This window comes from Porites lutea, chromosome 13, assembly GCF_958299795.1.
Source record: "Porites lutea chromosome 13, jaPorLute2.1, whole genome shotgun sequence".
NCBI lineage: Eukaryota > Metazoa > Cnidaria > Anthozoa > Scleractinia > Poritidae > Porites > Porites lutea.
The window spans coordinates 13,959,553-13,977,969 of NC_133213.1; the positions used below are offsets into that span (position 1 = coordinate 13,959,553).

The 18,417-nt window shown below is 39.0% G+C and overlaps 1 protein-coding gene across 2 annotated transcripts; it reads left to right on the top strand.

Annotated features, from left to right (window-relative positions):
* The first annotated feature begins 46 nt into the window (after window positions 1-46).
* LOC140922944 (cysteine-rich with EGF-like domain protein 2) lies at window positions 47-18,119 on the top strand. Of its 2 annotated transcripts, XM_073372993.1 has the most exons (15): window positions 50-411; window positions 3,260-3,342; window positions 5,860-5,914; window positions 6,520-6,575; window positions 7,742-7,800; window positions 8,168-8,206; window positions 8,586-8,635; window positions 8,845-8,971; window positions 9,550-9,651; window positions 11,014-11,094; window positions 11,209-11,310; window positions 12,742-12,825; window positions 14,886-14,981; window positions 16,388-16,528; window positions 17,915-18,119. In XM_073372993.1, the coding sequence occupies exons 1-15, from the start codon at window positions 262-264 to the stop codon at window positions 18,055-18,057; spliced, it is 1,368 nt and encodes a 455-aa protein (XP_073229094.1). In that variant the 5' UTR covers window positions 50-261; the 3' UTR covers window positions 18,058-18,119. The 2 variants fall into 2 exon arrangements, with proteins under 2 accessions (XP_073229092.1, XP_073229094.1); XM_073372991.1 differs by lacking the exon at window positions 17,915-18,119 and having other exon boundaries at window positions 47-411; window positions 16,388-17,908.
* The last annotated feature ends 298 nt before the right edge of the window (window positions 18,120-18,417 follow it).

Below are 18,417 nucleotides of genomic sequence, written 5' to 3' on the forward strand. Positions count from 1 at the left end.
TCTTAAATTCTCCTAATTTCCGGAAATGGTTTTCCCTGACTCCCCAGCGGTTTTGTCATGAGATTACAATTGACCCGGCGAAATTTCCACGTCTGTTTTTCAAAAGAGAATACCACTTTTTACTCCATTTGCTTGCTATGCAAGTTGTTATAGTATGTAGTAGATATTTTTCCTTTCTAGTGGTATTTTTCGCACTGGTCACCTTCCAGCCCGGCTTTTCTTTATGATTTACTGTGTTGCACTTTACATGTGGAAAGCTTCATGGAAATTTCTTTGAACATGTCAAAAAAGTTCTTGGTACACATCCTCCTAGTTGTAAACATTTTAGTGTGTAGCGGACTTAGATCAGCTGCAAGAGAAAAGAAGGCGAAATGTCCAACGTGTAGTGACATAGTGGAAGCTTTTAAGAAGGTAAACAGTTTTACTTTGTTATCTGTGTCAAAATCACGTAAAGTAGAAAATGAGTTACTGTTAATGAGGGGGGTGAATAGGGGTATGCAAATCCGCCGATCCGTGGTATTTTTAGGCCCGATCCGTCGATCCGACTTAATTTTTGTTCAAATCCGAATCCGTGTTACTTTTTCTAATTTTTCGTGGTATATAGAAAGTAGCGTTGTAGCATGAAAAGCAACAGATGCGGGACTTCATGTTTAAGAAGTTTTCGTTACAGCTTCAAAACATTAAGCATTAGGGACAGAGCTTATAATGTTTCTTCCAACAATACAGATTTGACTAACCAAATAGTCTGCAAGCTTGCAAAATGAAAGTATCTGGTGTTGCGTAAAAGATTTTTCAATAAATTTACTTACTGACATCACTTTGGACATGCTTCTAGTCGAGCCGCAAAATTCGGAAGAGGCAGAACCCAACTTCATGGTAATTTGTTTACCAGTAAGTATTTTCCATGGTTCATCTTAGAGGTCTTGAGACCATAATCTTTTTCACATAAACATGTTCCCACTTTAAACAACAGACAGGTAAAAGGGTTAGCCACGGCAAACTGCATTTGTTTTCCGGTGCAGATACAGAGTTTCATTTACTCGTAGTTTGTTCTGTACTCAATGATCGTCAATCCTAGCATTAGATATAAGGAGCAAAATCCAGTTTATCATTTCACCGACCAGTTTGTAAATTTGATTTTTTTTTATAGTTCATGAGTCGCTGTCAATCCTAGCATTAAAATGTGAGGGCCCAAAAATCCAGTATAACAGTCCAGCGGATGTGATTACGAAAAATAACTCTCATCTTACGAAATGAATGTGGTTCCTGCATGGTGACACATGGTTCAGGTATGCACAAGGTTGCCTGACGTCATTTTTGTCACGCTGTCTATGCTAGAATACATGTATATATGTCGGGTCACTAGAAAGTCTCTTCCGGAAACCTCGGAAGTGGAACGTTAGCCGACAAAACACCAGCACATTGACCAAGGCTGACCGAAAATTGATGATCCGATCCACAATCCGAACTTCTAGACAGACAGAATCCGGAAACCGGGCCAAAACTTTCAGCTGACCCGCGATCCACGGTATTTTTCAAATCCGCGAATCCGCTCGATTTATCGCCGAAATCCACAATCCGTGAGCTTTTTAAGGCCAAATCCGCCGATCCGCGGACCTATTCACCCCCCTCGTTAATTGACGGATTAGTGATTTCTATGTAAGGTTTTAAAATCGACTTGTCTTATCATCATATTTATATGTCATCTGCAAAGTGGAGTCCAAAGTGACAGATTTGTTACATACCGGTAATTTAATGTTACTTACAAATAGTACAGCAATCTTACTAATGAATCTATTTAAATATGAATTTGGCCCCCTAAAAAAACCATTTTTGGCAACTTGGTAAATATTTTTTTTGATGATGTTTTTCATAAATGGAGCAGGTAAGAATAGACGGCCGGAGAGGTACATGGAGGGAGAACGGTGGGAGGTGGAAGTTCTGAAGGAGAATTGGGGAGAAAATATATAGCAATGCTCAGTAGTTTGCAATTGAAAAGGGCTTAATGCATCAGTCAATTCCACCTGCTCCTAGCACCCCCTCCCTGTCCCCTGGCTACTGCGGGGCATTTGCCCACCTTGTCAGTCCTGGGGGTGGGGCATTTGCAAATTTTGCACTGCCCAGGGGCCGGGCATTTGCCAACCCCCGGACCATTCCTGAGCTTTTGACACGTACGCGGTTTCCTATCAGAATATAACTGCACAGAAGGTTTTACTGGAAAAAAAGCAGATTAGCTCATCTGTCAAGGACAAGAATAAATTTTAGAGGGTTATAAAGGCATGCTCTCCATTTTACATGTATGTATGCATTTCTTCATTGCTTTCAAGCCAGAATTAGGTAGCAAAATTGGAGCTATCGATGTGAATCACTGTTTTTTGGTTATTGAATCAAATTTCTATTGATTTTATTTGAAGAGCATCCTTTCATATTACGCGTAAATATGAAAGGATGTTCTTCAAATAAAATCAATAGAAATTTGATTTAATAACCAAAAAACGTTAAAACTATTCATAACATATAACTTTACAGCGTTCTGTTAATTTTAATATCAATAATTTTATATCAATACTAAAACCATAAACTGGTACATGTTGTCACGGCGTGAAGTCTTAATTAGAATCCTCGCGCTATTACAAAGGAAGACGTTAATTGAAACAAAAAATCGCACATTAGAATGCTTAAAATGCTTAAAATGGCACTCTTTGACTATGCGAACAATGAAAAATGTTGCAGTGTTGACAGAGGACAGGGAATTTGCCCTCTTCTTTCGTCCCCACCCCTGGGGATTTGACTGCTCAAGAGTCCCCACCCCCGTCCATCCAAGGCAAAAAAAATGCTAATGCCTGGGGGTCAGCCCGGGGCGGGACTGGGCGCAGGTAGAATTGACTGATGCATAAGTTAGGAAGCCGAGAAAAAAGGGATGGGAGCTAGTAATGCACGGTATGGGTGGTTGAAAGTTTAGACCCCTACACCCCCCCCCCCCCCCCAATCTGAAGAAGAAGGTCTAGTGTGATACAAGTGTATGTTTTCTAGAGACTGGGGGTTTCTGTTTTGTTTTCTCTAAGACATCTCAGAAGCTTTAGAAAAAGAACTGTCTTGCCAACATAGTTTTTGTGGTCATACAGCTTTAGTATTTTTTCTCTACAAAATAATGTTTGAAGGTGCATTAAAAACTGAACAAATCTAGAAGCTTGGTAACTGTATGTGGTATAATAATGTGGCTGCCCTTGTTGACAATTTTCTTTGTGTCTTGTTTAAGGGTAAAGATAAAACAGAAAAATCAAACTTTGGTGGTGGTAACACAGCATGGGAAGAAAGAGCACTTGGAAGTTGGGCACAAAGGTGAGGTGGTTTCTTAGAGATCTCCCCCCTGGGGGGGGTGTAGGGGGGTCTCCTATTACATTAGATAAAAGTACGTGCTATAGAGATAACTGAAAACTACAGTTAATCCACTTTTTTCCTATTTACTATGTTAGGTTTGTTTTTTTATTATTATTTTATTGAGTTGTAATGCTTTAATGGAAATACCGTCTCTGTATATGGGAATGCTAATAAAGTCGTCATTGTTGTTGACTGCCATATAAAAGTGACAGGATTATTGTTGGAAAATTAGAATGGAGTCCTTGAAGGAGACCAATCTGGGTGTGGCTCAGGCTCTGTTGACTTCTAAAGGAGACCATACTCAAACAATTTGCCTGTTCATAATATATAGATTTAGCCAGGGCGTTAATATACTTATAGTTTACTCATCAAAAATTTAAATTGTGTAATGCTAAATGGCAATGGCATTTGCCTTTGTTTAGCATGACCACAAGGTGAAACTTCCCAGTTAAATGTTTTATGAAGGAATTGCCATTATGTGTTCCTTTTTGCTTTTTTTCACTGCTAACTCATTTTCACCTTGGAGGCCACAGGCATTTCTCATTTTCTCACTGCTGCTACAAAAACCTTCACTTTTTTCTTGTAATGAAATTTGTTTCCTTTGTTTTTTACCTCTCTCTGTTATCCGCGTCAGAGTAGACATTAAAATTTAGCCACAAAAAAAAAGACTTGGCTTCGACAGCTGTCAATTCATCTTCATATAAGTGTTTATGGGATCCTGCCATACCTTAGCATAGTGCTGGTAGTAAATGTGAGATTTGACATTGGCTGACATGTACGGGGTGAATGGACATTTAGACGGTCACATGATTACCAAAATTTTTCACATCCATTTCTTTCCATTTTTTCTTACCCATGGTGCTCTGCTGTGCACACTTCAAGAGCTCCAATATGCAAGAGCTCCAATATGAATGTATCTCTGCACACAACCCTTAGTGATACCTTAATGGCTACAAAATTGGCATCCTTCCTGAATGCCTCAAGTAAATAAATAATAATAATTAACAGTGTGACTATCAATAAATACGTAAAATAATTATTATTTTAAGTATTTATTGATAGTCACACTGTCGTTTCATCACTGTCTGGAGATGAATAAGCTTGTCTTTCCTGAATGGCAAAATCACTGAATGCTACTTTCATGCATTTCCTGTGGCCGTGTGTTACATGCAAGTCTATTAAAAGGCTCAAACCCCACATGCTGTGTCTCAATAATTATTATAGATATGCAATAAAAGGTACTAAGTCACACCTTTAGTTAATGTTCATTTATTCTTTAGTTAAGCTGTGTAAAAAATGTTCCCTAGCCCCTCCCTTTGGAGTTTGATCTGCAATTCATTTACTCGGGGATGCCAATCAGTGTTAACTACCAGTATATGCTTTGGTTAAGTCTGCTAAGCAACTTGTCCAAGCTCAGTTATCTTGTTTATTTCACTTAATTTTCCCCAATAACAACCTCCCAAGTTCCGACCCAGCAGTGTAGCAAGGTATGTGAGTGACATGTGGTCATTCAGTCCATAATAGGTTTTCGGGTTGGTACCCTTTAGCCAGGGGCACCCAATGACTGAATGTTTCCAAATACCCCAAAAGTGTCTCAGATGTATTTTCTCTGTGCTTTAGAAACCTGTTTGGTGAATTTGGAGTTGCACTAAAAACTATTATCAGTCTGTTCGGATGTCTGAGGGGAACTTTGGTTGTTATGAAAGTTTTAGGTAGCTTTTTCGTCTCATCCGAAAGTGTTAGCTGCCCTTATGGGTGTGGTCAAAAGTTCAAGGACATGAAGTAGCCTTGCATGCTTTCATTAGAAAATAATAGGGGACGTTTTGTCTTCATGCCGAAAGTTTTAGGAGACCTTTTTTTTTTTTACAATAAACGCAATATCTTGATATTAAAATGTGAATAACACAACCTCCGAAAATTGTAGGTAAGCTATTAGAAAACCTCAAAACATTTTAGACGAATGGAACGGTTATCCAGAAATTTTTAGCTTTTCTCAAGCTTTAGAAATTTTTAGGCAATATTTGCTCCTTCAAACAGTTATTTTACAGAAAAGAGTCGCTAGGTGCCCCTGTTTGGCTTGTAGTGTTGATCACAGCCACTAGCATTGTTGTTTATTGTTGTTTGCATAGACCTCAGCTCATAGTGCCTGAAGAAGAGAGGCCTAAAAAGTGTCATGCAATAGAAGTTGATAGTGATGTCAATCCTGGGAGCAGTCTCCCTCAAATTAAACCCAGTGGTCTACTCTTTTTTTATACTTCTTTTCTGTTTGGATATATACTCTTAACAGCTAACAATTGACATTTTCAATATAGTGTGGCAGTGATCTAATTGTATCTCAAATACATAATATTATTTATATATTATTATTTTGGTCATAATGCATTTATCATTGTTTTACTGTTCAACCAAAAGGTTAATGAGTCTAATGAGGAAATAAATCAGTTTGGGATTTACATTGTCTTATTTCCTGATTTTCAGTGAAACCAGATTAGTTGAAATTATGGAAGGACTTTGTGATGATAGTGCTTCGGAGGTAGGAAGATACTAAAATTTTTGGCATCATTTTGGGTTTCTTGCTAAAATGCTACCTGTTTATAGCTAAAACAGTAAAATGCCTGCAAAGTGTTCACTTATATAAATGTGGAAATTTTGCGTATCTTGTATCGTTCTAAAATAATGATATTATCAACCCAGCTCAGGAGAATTATTTACTTAACTCAGATGCATGATGTGGTTACGTGTGGCCTAATACTGCCTCATATATCCAGAAAATCTGAGCCAGCAAAATAAATAATTATCTGTAAAACTGTGAAAATTATATGTGAAATTATCTGTAAGTTGGTCCATTTTTAGAACAAGGTGTCATTTTGAAAATATAATCCTGGTGAAATAGGGACCAAATTTGAGGCTTAACCCGGGGGGCACATACCCAGTAGCTTGTTAAGGTTGCACTGATCAGGACATAATGATTATGTCCTGATCAGTGCAACCTTAACAAGCTACTGGGTATGTGCCCCCCACATTTTTAACCTAAAGATAATCTTGTTCTGGGGCTAGTTTTTATCGACTAATCAATTCCAGTAGTCTGCTATATTTCCATGTGTGTAAAGTTACAGTACATTTGGTTTGATTTTTCAGTGCCATGCAATGGTAGAAGAGCAAGAGGAAACTTTAGAAGAATGGTGGTTTAAACAGTGAGTGTCCAATCATGATTGAATGCTAGTGTATCATTTGAAGAACTGATTGATTGAATCTTGACTAAAGCAGTGACAATGCTGAGCTAAGAATTTAGAAGTTTCCATCCTCCCCAGAACAGAGACAATATGTTTATAAAAGCCTCATTTCCATATAAAATGGGATGTTCAGTTTTAAGTTCAATGAATAGGCCATTAAATTGCACTAAGAGGCATGTGACATCGTTTTCATGAAAATGAAAGTTGTATGATTTTGTCTTCGAAAAACGATAAGTGGGTCATATCTTAAACAAAATAATAGTGATTTGGTGTTTCAAACCTGCACCATTTTCTTAAAATGAATAAGTTCGTGAATGGTCTCGTGACCAAAATGAGATTTTTAAAATTATGAATTACCTCTCTCTGAACACAAATTTTGCACTTAAACTTCAAGGAAAATGTTGAAAAGATGATGCGATAATGTTTACAGCACATCTGAGCGTAACTATGAAACGTTGAACAAGATATAAGAAAGAAGTAGTTTTGGCCGCCATGTTGGAGGGCAAGAGCATGCCCTCCAACATGGCGGCCAATACAAATCATACTACTTTGCTGAAAAATCAAAGTGCCGTAAAATATCTCCCTTAAATGCGTTTCCTCTCAAATTTTGGGTGTAAGATAATTTTTGTGTTCTCTAACAATTTTTGGCATCAGCGAGATTCCAACTCATTGTTTAAAGGAAGCATTGGTCACGTGACCTCTTAGTGCAAGTGGCCTATTGAAGTTTTGTGTATGTTACAGCCCATCATACTCAATTAGGTCGAGTTATAAAGAAACCTGTAAGACTGGAGTTATGAACAATTCCCTTTAACCCTACCCTAGTATGTAGATTTTAGTGTCCTGTGACTTTGTTCCCGTGTACTTGGTTGAAGATTGTAAGTTGTAGAATTCCCTGTACATCCAGTTGAAAATCTGTGTATTTGAGCCTTGTTGGGCAGTTGTGCTTCTTCACTTTTTCAGCAGTGTGAATGACAATTTGTTCGTAACTTTTACATTTATTTATTAAAGTCACTGGCCCCCCTTTTTTATAAGGTGTGATCCTGATCATGAATTTCTTCCATGATCAAAATTCTGGCTAACAACTTCCTTTTCAAGAGATATTTCTTTAATGATATTTTTTCTTACAGCCAGTTTAAAGATGAAAATATTGATATGAAGAAATGGTTTTGCATTGACACATTAGAAGGTAAGAGATCAATAATATTTTATTTCAAGCATGTAAGTCTTAAACCATGAAGACATCATTCAACAAAAACAAGTCTTTCAAACAAAGGGAATCATTTCCAGTTTTTTTTTTATTACCACCTTTTCTAACACTGTCTCTTACTGAGTGCCACTCAGGCATTAATATAATGCTGGCAAGCATAGCAATATCATGACTATCTCCTGTGTACATGAAAATATGATAGAAGTTTGTAGTAAAGCTCAGCAGTGCTGGATCCCACTGAGTAACTGTAGGAAAACTACATAATCATGCATAGTTACCTTATCATCACAGCACCATTGCAAGAACACATGCATTGTGTTAATTCAGTGATACCCTTTTCTTTCAGTTTGTTGTCCTGAAGGCACTTATGGTCCTGACTGTAGAGGTAAGCAAACACCCCTCTACCTTCGTTTAATAGTTTACTGCCCCTGCCTAATCTTCATTTGATAACCAACAACAATGTTTGTGATGAAGAGACAAGAGGAGAGCAGTGAGCGTATAGTCCACCTTATGAAGAATTTCGTCAATTTTTTGTTGAGGCAAGCTTAGAGGAAAGGTAGTTGTTTAAAGCCCTTCTTTTCCACTGCTGTCGGTTTTAAAAGTACCTTCAGCAAGTCTATTTATGACTAAACTTGGCCTGTTATACTATAAAGATTCTATAGTGAAAGACTTCACAGCTCTTTTGATGTTAAACTTCTCAGGAATAAGTACCAAGAAAGTTGGTAAAACCAGCCACAGAGTTATCATTTTTGTTTGTGTTGCAGAATGTTCAGGTGGTAAAGATAGTCCTTGTAATGGTCATGGAAAATGTGAGGTACGTATCTTAGATGTCAGACGAAGGAACTCTTGTAACAAGCAAAGTTCTCCATCCTTCGATTTTATTCCTCGTGACTTGTAAATATACAATAATCTTAGGCCAATTCATACTTGTTCATTACAAAGTAAGGGTGTGACAGGACCCATTGCACCTACCCAGCCCAAGTGTTATTCTGTGTTTTGTATTTACTCTTTGTTACTACTCAGGGTGATGGTACTAGAGAGGGATCAGGCAAATGTTCATGTGACTCTGGATATGAAGGAGAGTTGTGTGATGAGTGTGCTGACTTGTTCTTTGAAGAGGCGGGTGAAGATTCTAAATCTAAATGTACTGGTAAGGCAATGAAAGTTGGAATGTAATTATGTAAAATTCTGTGTTATTTGGTAAATACACCTGCAAGTGAGCTTATTCAAGAGCAGATACAAATTCCAAGGTGTAAATAATTACCATGATGAACATCCACTGAAAAGTATCCAAAAAAGTATCCTGTCCTCCACCCCACCCTTTTTGCCCCACCTTACATTTACAATTCCACTTGATGATATTCCTTACTAGCCTTCAAAGCTGGTGGTTTTGTTTGGTGAGTGTGCAAATGAGCAGCAAAGCTGTGAATGCATTGGTGAACTAAAATCTGGCCAAGCAGTTTTCCCACCTTGTTTTCCTGCCCCTTTCTCTTTACAACTTTGGTATTCACTCTCGATCCCCTCTGTTGCCCCCCTCCCCTCCCCATCAAAACCATGAGCTTCACGTAGGCAGGCTAGTTTCTTACTTTAGATGTACATGCTACTGTTTCCCCAGTGAGAGGCTATTTTTATTTTGGAATGAATGTGCCTCCTTGAAGGGAAGTACATATAGATGTACCAGTTCATGTTAGTGATTGTTAACATGCCATGCTTTGCATGTGTCAACAGCCTGTCATGAGTCCTGTGCAGAAAGCTGTAGTGGCAGCTCACCCAAAGACTGTGAGAAATGCAAAGAAGGTTGGGACATGACAGAAGATGAAGGCTGTAAAGGTGTCTATTATTTTGCATTGAATTTGCCATAAAGCCATGTCAAGTAAAGTATCTTGTTTTACAGTGGTTACTCATACCATTGCACATTAGACTGACAAACCCGAGGCTGACAGTGCACTCATTTTACCTGCCACTCTTCATCAGTGCTCCATCTTAGGGGTATCTTAAACTACCTTAATCTATAAATCTATGTGGAGGCATGTGTGGCTGAGTAGTTAAGGTGGCTGAACACAGCTTTGCGGGAGGTCAGCGGTAACTCACGTGACGGCAAGTGTTTTGAATCAAGCTAACAAACATGGTGGCGAAAAAGCAATGGTACACAGAAAACGATTTCTCAAAATCTACTTATTAAAATTTTGTGATATTTGGCAGAATTTTAACTTTTATCATATTTTAAATAATTAGAACTTTAAAAAGGAAGTTGAACAGACAAATTTTTTAACATATTTAATAATAGTACAATTATATTATTGATTATCTAAAAACCCGTCTGTTAAAATTTGGTCAGATAAGTTTCAAATGGTAATGATTAATTTTAGTAAACTGTGTTCAAGTTTATAGGAAAATCTAATGAGTGAATTTTATGCAAACTGAGCAAAAGTAAAATTTTAAGATTGTATTCAATTGTTTATGTTGCCATGGAAACTACAAAAATGTCAAATTTTACCTGTCAGTCAAAATCTTTCATCAGTATATTTTTCACTTGCCAAATTTCAGCTTGTGAGCTGTAACCTTTCTCTTACCATAATTTGGCAAATGACATATACTCACAAACTGCCAAAACTGTGTTCAGCCACCTTAACACCACAAACTCCGAACCTGGAGGTTGGGGATTCAAGCCTCACCCATCACGTTGTTTCCTTTAGCAAGGAACTTTACTCCACTTTGTCTCTCTTCCCCCAGGTGTATAAATGGGTACCGGTGACATACTAGTGGGGATTAACCGTGAAATGGACTAGTATCTTGTCCAGGTGTCAGTAGCAATACTCCTATTCATACTTCATACTAAAGAAACCAGGATAAACTCCGTCCGTTTGGGCCTTTCGCTTGTGTGCACCTTTACCTTAATCTATAGTATATGGCTTAAAAAACATAAAAACTTACAAAATACTTTTAATAAAAGCATATAAACAATCTTACTTATTGCATTGTTGGTTTTCCTTAAGATCAATTTGTAGGTTTTTCATGCTTGTAAGTAATAATTTGTATCAATAGTTGGTAGTTGTTCCAAATAATAAAATGCAGATGTAATGCATGCATCGTCAAGGGTTTCATTTTTCACGTCTGGTCACTTCCTAATTAAGTGCCATGGGCAATTACTGAGTAACCAGTCTTCTGTTCTGATTATGAATCATTTTTCAGACAAGAATGAATGCGAAGAAGAGGACAAGTGTACAGAAGGAAAATATTGTATAAATAACCCTGGTTCTTATAGATGTGAAGGTAGGTACATGTAAACTTTCCAGATATTATCTTAAGTCAGTGTACCCACAGTACAGTACTCATAGGTAATCCAGGCATAAGGAGTAAAAATAATCACTTTTGTTTTTTTGTCAGAATGCCATGAATCGTGTGAAGGTAACTGTACTGCTGAGGGACCCAAGGGATGTATTGAATGTGCCAAAGGTTATACCATGACTGAAGATGAAGGTTGTAAAGGTAGGTAAAAGTGGGTATACTGTGAAAAAGGCTGGTGTTCTGTGAAGTTTAAAAGTACAAAAATATTTCATTCTCCACTCCTCCCCCAGCTCCCTTTTTGTAGTTTTTTAGTTCCTTACGTCTCGTTTATTCTAATGTTCTGCTACAATCTAAACGAAAATGACTGCTTCAGAGGCTATGTCAAAGTATGTGAAATTTGTGTAGAAGTTGAAAAACTGATGATTTCAAACTACTTTCTCCGAATAGTAAAGAGAAACTTAACAACGAAAAATTGAATTGAATAAATGTCAAGGGAATGGATGACATAGCACAAAAGACTGTTAATTGTGTTCATCTGCGTCTGCAATCACACCAGGGGTCTGTTTCTCGAAATTCCTCAGTAACTTTTATCCTCGGAGACACGGGGGTAACTTTTAGGGCCCAGAAAGTTGTTTCGTGTTTGTTGTGTTTGCATTCAAGATCAAAGTTTCAATAATTTTGAATTAATAAACTCTTCCAATTTATTGGCAGTGGTTTTGCATAAAGGTACTATGCTGGGTACCACACAGAACACACACAAAAAGTAATGGGCAAAATTCTGGTGGCAGGGAAATGCTTAAATCTAGGGATAAGGGGACCGGGAGAGAAGTCCTCCGTGGGGGAGACAAGATCGAGTGGTACTGGGGGTAGCCACCCTGGACTTGAGTCCTGATCAGTCTCCGGGGTTGAGGCCCATATCCCCCAGTCACAAGGAACTAAGGGGAACCAGGAAGGGTGGCCCTCTTGGGTGGAGTACAGATCAGATGGGACCAGGGGTCCACACCCTGGAGTGGATATTTTTCCTAGACGTGTCTCCAAGCGCTAAGCCTTACTGTGGATGTGAATGAAATGAAGCCCTAAAAGAAATGACTGGAAAAGGACAGTGTACGGAAAAAAGAAGAAGCACATGTGCATGATGAGCATGTGATAATATGAATGGAACCTTTGCGGAGTGTAGAAACTATACCATGCTAAGTTACAGTGGACTTGCCAAAGGTGAAGGATACATTGTAATCAAACAACTAGTCACTGTTCATTGTTCTTTCTTGTACTTTGGACTAGTATCTACAGTTACTTAGTACAAAAGCCTATTCAAATGTTGAACATTGCGTGACAAAAGAACTGCTTTTGTCACACAAAAGTGTGCTTTGATAGGGCATAATTTCAGGTTTATTAACATCAGTTTATGCTACCATAAACTTTAACCAGTAGTGTTTGCTGCTGATGTTTTTTAATGTAAGAACAAATAACGGCACTAAGCTATTTTTAAAGAGAAACCGTAAAACCTAGACTGCGAGTCTTTTGAGTCCTAGTAGATCGCGAGCTATTTTGCTGGCCGCGCGTGGGTCTGAGGGGAGAAGGACGACCGCTCGCGGTCTACGTAAAACTTAACCTGTTCACATGATATTTCAGATGTTGATGAGTGTTCGGAAAATTCAACTATCTGTGAAAACGGAAAGTTCTGTGACAACGCGCCTGGATCGTTCGCTTGTCGAGGTAAATAGCTATTGTTTGCTATTAATTTTTACTTACTAGGCCTTGACTGCCTGCAATGGTAAATAGAAAAACAACAGGTAATTACTTCTATAGGGAAGAGAAGTGTGACGTCACGAAAATTCAAATTTGTGAAATTATGGGATTGGTTAGCATATTCAGAAAGCATATTCAGCATATTCAGAAAGAGGAAGATGAAAGAAGGCCCCTCGCCAAAAATCAGTCTGTTAGTGCAAGTTGGTGAGGATATGAGCACCGGTTTGCTCTGATGACTTCGCACAAATCCTTCTTAAATTGACTCAGATCGTAACGGTAACAATGGAGACATAACGTTGCGTATATCTCCTCACCAATTTGTACCAACAGGCTGATTTTTGGCAAGGGGGCTTTTTTAATCTTGTTCTTTTTGGATATGCCAACCAATCCCATAATTTCACAAACTTTGTTTTTGTTTCCTTTATCTTTCATTTCCTTTTAGTTCAGTTTTGTTGTTTCCTTAAACACCTCACGAGAAAGGTAACTGCACAAAAGACTTCTCTAAAAGACTTCTCTTGGCTGAACTCCATTACCTACTAAAAGTTCTCGCGAAAAGTAACCAATCAGCATCGTGGCAGTTACTATGTTTTAAATTAGCCAAGCGTCTTAAACCAATCGAACCATTCTAATCGAACCGTTTCTGTACTTGATAATACAGGGTTGAAATTAAGAAACCTCCTTGAAGCTTCTGAGAAATTGTTACTTGATTTTACGTAACTGGTATAAGGGTTTTCGTCCTTTTCATCAAGCAATTGAAGAGCTAACTGTGATCAGCTATAATAGTCTGCTAGTTCAAGCGAGCAAAGACAGCCATAGTTAGAAACATCATAAGGGTCCTCGGAAATTCCCTCTTGCGCAATTTTGGTTGATACTGTAACGACGGTGGTGTACATCATGACTTCCTCGGAAGAAATGAAAGACATTCTTCAGTAGCACTAGAAATTGAGATAGCCCAGCACGTCGATGACAAAATCAATGGAATTGAAGGGCACTACAAAGTCAAGATACTGGATGAAACCAAGGGAAATTTCGTTACCGGAAAATCTCAAGATGCTGTGGTCCTGATCGCCTACAAGTGTATGTCACGTTATGGATCTAAAGCCTGAAAATTTTCCGGACACAGAAGAATTCAAGCAAATCACTTTCTGACTCTTGAATTGTTCCCCACCAGAACAGTGGTTTTACGTTTTAGAGCTATTGTGAACCTTAAGTTTTTAATATAACATTGCATTTTGCGAAGAATCTCTTGTAATTGTGATCTTGATGTTTTTGGTAATTTTCAATAACTCTTAAATTTGAGCTAGCAAGAATTATTGTGAAGTTTTTCCATTGTCTGCCAAGTCTATTAGCGTCTCTCCCCAATCTCGCTCTCTGTTTTCACCCTCGTTCCAGACCTTTTGTTTGACTGCTCGCACGTACTTGAATACGCAGAAATACGGACTGTTTTGTAGTCTAATTCTAGATAGTCAAACGGCTTAAAAACGTTTTATACAGAAAGTGGAACTTCATTTTACATCAAGGCCTCTTTCTTCCTGCTCACTTGACTCCCTGGTCAAAACACTGAAGTTATTTTACGACCATTAGAATAAAAGCTGTTTAGCAATACTTTTTTTCGGTACTTATTTTTGACATACCTCGTGTGGCACTGACTTAAGCGTCCATGGATGAAATCCTTGACTATTGTTTCTCAGTAGTGCTTTCCTTTGGGTTACTCATCATTCAGCGGTAAGAAACGGCGCGCGTCGTAGACTTGGCTCAATCCTTCCTGTTTTACCTTCATGATGATTTCATACATTTTTTTTTACGCCGGAATTATGGTAAATTTAGTGTCTAGTGTATTTTGTCGGCAGTGGTTTCCCTTCTTTCTCGGAAAGAGGCGGCCTAATACAGACAGTCTTGTCTGGTGGGAGCAATGACGTCTGGCAACTGGGAATTAATCCCGGCGGGGGTTAGCTTGTAAGTTCGGTTGAGTGGTAGAGCAATAACATCAGAGAAATTTTAGTGATACTATTTTCCTTTCTTTGCAGTTTGTCATTCTGCCTGTGAAACTTGCATTGGAGAGGGTGCAAGCGGATGCACAAAATGCAGCTCGGGATACAAAATGGCCGACAATGAATGCAAAGGTAGCGTTTATTATTTCGGGGGTTAAGAGTGTCTGGGCTTTTAACGACCTCGAGTTCATTGCAGATGTTAAGTCATACGGACAGCTAGCTGTGTTTTCCCCAGTCCGCGACAGTCGTCCTTCTTTCCTCAAAGCCGCGCAGGGCGGTTATTCAACACAACGGTAAAAAAGTGGAGGTATTTTGGCCGAGAGATAGTAAGACATTGTGACCCCTTTTCTCGCCACTTCACCGTTCACACCTCGTAAGCGCGCACTCACTGTTTCAATAGAAAAACTAGACACTGCTCGCAGTCTATGGTTTCCCACGCTGCGACTTGCATTCGTGGACTCCTGGTAGCTTTTCATGTAACCTATCGGAAGCATTTTATCTGAGAGGGTCAAAGCAATCCATGTCATGCAAAATGAATGTAGAAGAAACCGTGGCGCTGCATCGGTGAGGTAATGATATATCCCTGGTGATAGACAAAAATTTGATTTCGAAAACGGTAATAAAGTCAACTTCCCACGTGCAACGAGGTTGAACAGAAAACGTTTCGAGCGCTAGCCCATTGTCAGAGCAAATCTAAAAACTAAGTGATGGAAACTTGAGCTTTCATTTTTTTTTTCGGTTGGGCGTTACTTGACCAATCAGCATACCTTGGCAACATGGAAGGGATTACCTACGTCACTGACCATATGGGCATGTGATACGTCAATACTTTTCTAGTCTCGTATCCAGATCTCTTTTTGGCGAATCCGGCAAGAGATCTGGTTACGAGATTAGGACCTTGCTTTAGCTCCAATGAGCTGTAAACACAAACAGTAGCCAGTCGGGGTGGGGGCATTATCAAGAACGCGGAAGGCTCGAGCCTTGTAAAGGGGTCTGGGGGTATCCTCCCTCAGAAAATTTTCAAGTTTGGAGGCTCCGAAACGCTATTTCAGCACTTGTAATGAGATATGTCTCCGACAAATCGACCTCGAATCATGAAAATTACAAACAATTGCAAATCACTATAATCAAAATAACTGAGTCTAAAGAAAACAAGTCCATCCCAGGCTTGATTTGTCTGGCTCAACAGGTCTAGGGGTGAGCAGCTGCCCCCCCTTGCTCCCCGCTAGCTACGGCTCTGAGAACTCTTTGCTAGGGTGTGAAGCAAATTTACACTTCGGCGAGGTCTGACTTCCGCATGTCGTGAGAATTGCCTCACATCAGCCAACTGTAAGGTTTTATTCAATAAACTATATCCTACCCTTGGACTTAGACAGTCTGCTATGTTGATTGGTTTATGAGACACCAGTCTAAGATAATTGAAGGTAACGGTTTTGGTAGCCACTGAAATGGTGTGACAGAGCGGGTTTCATGTTTCTGTTCCCTTTCCTTCAGTTTTAGATTTATTTTCAGTTAATTGATCTATTCATTATTCACAGATGTAGACGAATGTTCCGCAGAAGAACACGATTGTAACAAAGACTCACAGAAATGTCGAAACATGCCTGGTAGCTTTACCTGCGATTGCAAGAAGGGCTTCAAACGCGATGGAGACAAGTGCGTAAAGAACGGAAAGAAAGGTAAAAAGAAGACAAAAAAAACAAAGACAGAGGAGCAACAAATAGAAGAGGATCTTGCCAAAGGCAACTATTACACTGAACTTCACATGAAACTTGGCTCTATCTTATATGCCGTGTTTTTTGCTTGTGTGGTTACCGCTGTCATGAAGCGTAGCTGGACCGCTATTGTGGTACTTACACTTGTGTACGCTTGCATATTGTGGTCCTTGAGGAGTTAGTAGACAAAGAGGCCCTACCCCTTTTCTTTGACGTCAAGTGTGTTAACGGCTCTAACTTTTCGTTGAAAGGACGAAATCCGAAGTGGTTGCTAATTGTGCTTGTAAAGCGTTGAATGTAACTTGTAATACCATTCTGAAAAAATCTTTTAAGCTATGACGGAAATAATACCTCTAAATGGACATGACAAAGTTCTTCCTCTATGATGCTGTTTGATGCTTTACAAGGTAGCTAATGTGTTGCTATTCGTGGAAAAGCTGTTTGGGTGAGCGGCGTCACTTCGTTTACCGTAGCTTAAATGTTAGAGGGGCGTAACACCACCCAAGGCTAGCCTGTGAACTGTTCATAAAAAAATCACATCAGTGAATGTTGATGACAACAGAAAGCCTCTAAACAAAATCATCTCTTAGGACAAAAAAAAGGCGATAGATGATAGAGCTTTTGCCAGTCAACTGGCTGGGAACATATATGATTTGGGATAAAAACCGTTTAGTTTTGAGCCGGCACAGTATGCCGGTTTGTAAACGAATAGATTCCATGTTGCCGTGGGTCTGTTCAGTAATAGATCACAGAGGAGGTCAAAATTTGTTAAAAGCATCAGTGACACACTCACCTGCGGCTCGTGGTTTGCTACATTTTAACGTCTTCTGTGATCTATTACTGAACAGACGCACGGCAACACGGAATCTATTTGTTACATAATCTCTTATGTTGTGCTGTTGCGTTGGTCATTCAGGACAGAAGAGTTTTTCGGCTCGTGTATTCTTTGAGGAATGCAGGTGATGCTTGGACAGTGGACTGATTTTTCCATAATCTTGGGTTTATTTTGATCTTTAGATTTCCGGTTAAAAGCTCAGTGTGCCTGTTCGACTGAGGTTTCACAAAAGATAATATACTAAATCAAGCCTCTTGAAAAGTAAATGCTCCACTGGCTGTAAAAATGCACATAGGACAGTGTGAATAGGTGGTCAACAAATGGCTAGTGTCGCGCATCATAAAACTCTGAATTGTGACTATCTTATTTCTGTTTTACACTCTACACTTCTAACTCTGCCAGTTCTGGTGTCACTTTTGCTATTGTTTTCCTCTGCTTCTCTCATGGACTTTCTATAAAGCAACTGTGTACAGCCCTTTGAATTTGTTTATTTTGTTTTCTGTTATTAACTGTAGAAGTTGTGAAAGACGATGATGGTGACAGGGTTGATGATGATGATGATGATGATGACGATGATGACGAAGGTGAAGATAATGATAAGGAAGAGAAAACCGGGGACAATAGCAAAAGTGACTCCACCGGACGCGAGGAGTTATGATAAACCACCTTTGTAAAAATATTCTCAATGAAATTTTAATAAATTATTTGTTCGTAAAAAAAGTTTCACGTCTTTTAGTTAAACTTGTTCCCTCAGTTTGCCTGTATATCAGATATTTTAGCACAAGCTCTGCGATTCTGACAAAGCGAAAGTGGGCGTTGGTTATACGGACAGAAGAGCAGCAGAGTTAATAGGGCATACAGCAACCGAGGCCCCGTATATATGGAAGTGAGTGGAAGGGTCACCCGCCTATCTGAGCTACCCTGAGCAAGCCAACTTTTCAAACATTTCCTTACAAAACGTGTTGAGCCGTTTACATGAGAGACAAAAAGTTCACTCGGCCAGAATGGTGACCCCGGG

Coding starts and splice junctions, on each gene's coding strand:
- LOC140922944 (XM_073372991.1), top strand. CDS start 262: ATGGAAATTTCTTTGAACATGTCAAAAAAGTTCTTGGTACACATCCTC. Junction 6,576..7,741: donor GAAGAATGGTGGTTTAAACA/GTGAGTGTCCAA, acceptor TTTTTCTTACAG/CCAGTTTAAAGATGAAAATA. Junction 8,636..8,844: donor ATGGTCATGGAAAATGTGAG/GTACGTATCTTA, acceptor GTTACTACTCAG/GGTGATGGTACTAGAGAGGG.